The sequence below is a fragment of the Augochlora pura genome, unplaced genomic scaffold, assembly GCF_028453695.1.
Source record: "Augochlora pura isolate Apur16 unplaced genomic scaffold, APUR_v2.2.1 APUR_unplaced_3514, whole genome shotgun sequence".
Taxonomy (NCBI): domain Eukaryota; kingdom Metazoa; phylum Arthropoda; class Insecta; order Hymenoptera; family Halictidae; genus Augochlora; species Augochlora pura.
The window spans coordinates 1-2332 of record NW_027583779.1 but is presented as its reverse complement, the minus strand read 5'-3'; the positions used below and the strand labels follow the sequence as shown (position 1 = coordinate 2332).

The window sequence follows — 2332 nt, the reverse complement described above, 5'->3', positions numbered from 1 at the left end:
CGCCGCCCGGAAAAAGAGGGCAGGCCGCGCGCGCGAACGAGATTATATGAGACGCAAGATGGCGGGGGCCCCCGGTCGGTATACGTAATTCAGACATTTACTTTCAAAAGCACGCCCCGGCGAAATGATTTTAACATCCGCTCGCTCCGGGTCCACCGCTCTCTCTCTCTCTCCGCTTTTTCATGTTCCGGCCGTTCGCGGAACTGTATCGAAAAAGCTTGTACACCGGGTGGACGTTCATTCAATTTCATCGGACCGTTCGCCGCAGCCGGTTTCCGCGCTTTTGGCCACCGTTCGCCGACGGTTTTGCCTACACCCCCCCTCCACCGTTTCCGTTTGATCGCTCGCTTCTTCCGCGGGATATACTCAGCGCTCATAATTTTACGCGCGCCGCCATTAGCGGCGACTCGCGCGCGAAAAGAAAGGCAATACTTTGATAGACGAAGCAAAATTTAACTGGATAATCATTGATAACAAAAGTATATATTAAATGAGACATTCTCTTAGTAAAATAGTTATTAATTAAATCAGGCAACCTTTTCCTATTTCGTTGACTTTTGCTAACAATTATATACTTTAATAGGTCGAGCGATGCGCGCGAAAAGAAAGGCGACACTTCGATAGACGAAGCAAAATTTAACTGGATAATCATTGATAATAAAAATATAATAAAACGAGACGTTCTGTGAATAAACTAGTTATTAATTAAATGAAGCAATATTTCTTTATTTCATTGGCCTTCGATAACAGTTATATATTTTAACACGTTGAGCGCCGCGTCAGTCAAATGTGACACTAATTTCTGAGCAATTTTGTCAATTTATTTTTAATGCAATATATTTGAACAAACTGAATTTGACTAGAATGTTTCGAAAGAATGTTTACGATAAATCTGTAATATAAATATTTTACAATTTTCTTTTTCTGTGTTAAAAAACTTAAAAATTTGAACACCGAATTTCAATTTATTACTTTTCTCACATTACAAATCGATTAACTCATCCAGTAACATAAAAATGGTAACATTACTAACGATTACCTTTCGACTATTACTTTTTATAAATCTTATATAGCGTTAAATGAATGTTACATTTGTATTTATGCATTCAACAATGCAAAAATTATAAAGTTATTTAAAATTCAAAATTATAAAGGCAATTTTAAAAGACAATATATTATACAACATTTCATTGCATTTCTCTACTTTTTGTTTCATGAAGTTTTTTATTTTATTATTAAATATATCAATTAAATATATTAGGTTGGGGAAAAAGAAATCCGTTATTTTTTCGGTAGACGGCTGTAGCGATCGATATCTGTTAAATCATCGATCAAACAATTTCAGATTAATGCTCGTTGGAAAGGTGACATTTCGCACTACAAAAATTCTTTTTCTGCTTTTTCATTGGTCCATTCATTTGCGAGCTACAGCGTGTTCAAAATGGAAGTCAACATAGAGAAGATTCGGTACATTTTACAATGTTCCTTTGATAAAGGTGAAAATGCAAGTCAAGCGGCTGAAAGTGTGAATGGCGTTTATGGTCTCGACACTGTAACAGCCAATTACGCGCTATTTTGGTTTTGTCGATTCCGTTCAAGGTATTTTTTATGTTAAAGCTGCGCCTCGAACAGATAGGCCTGTCCTAGAAAATGTTGACAAAATCGCAGAAATAATCGACGTTGACTGGCATGTTAGCAGTCGTAGCATCGTCCGGGAGCTAAAGATCGACCATGAAACGGTTTTAAACCATTTGCACAAAGCTGGATTTAAAAAGAAGCTTGACGTTTGGATGCCGCATCGATTAACACAAAAAACCATGATGGTTCGAATTTCCATCTGCAATGTCTTGGCCAAACGGAATGAGATCGACCTGTTCCTTGAACGCATGGTGACTGGGAATGAGAAATGGATCGCATACGACAACATTGTGCGAAAACGTTCATGGTCAAAGCCTGGTGAAGCAGGTCAGACGGTGGCCAAACCAGGACTAACATCCAAGAAGGTTCTGCTGTGCATTTGTGGGACTGGAAGGGAATCATTTATTACGAGTTGCTTCCATAGGGTCCAACACTAAATTCGGATCTCTACTGTGAACAACTGGACCGTTTGAAGCTAGCGATTGACCAGAAGCGGCCAGAATTGGCCAACAGGAGAGGTGTTGCGTGCCATCAAGACAACGCCAGGTCACACGCGTCTATAGTGACTCGTCAGAAAATTCAGGAGCTTGGCTGGGACGTTATGATGCATCCACCATATAGTCCAGACCTGGCACCAAGCGATCACCATGTTTATCTTGCATTGCAAAACTTCCTTGGTGATAAGAAATTGGCA

The 2332-nt window shown here is 39.6% G+C and overlaps 1 protein-coding gene across 1 annotated transcript; it reads left to right on the top strand.

The window, feature by feature from the left end:
- Positions 1 to 1441: 1441 nt before the first annotated feature.
- LOC144477763 (histone-lysine N-methyltransferase SETMAR-like) lies at positions 1442 to 2200 on the top strand (the record flags this gene model as incomplete). Its single annotated transcript, XM_078195501.1, has 3 exons — positions 1442 to 1523; positions 1600 to 2003; positions 2063 to 2200. Coding segments are annotated over exons 1-3 (624 nt in total), but the record flags the coding sequence as incomplete, so codon positions are not given.
- Positions 2201 to 2332: the final 132 nt, after the last annotated feature.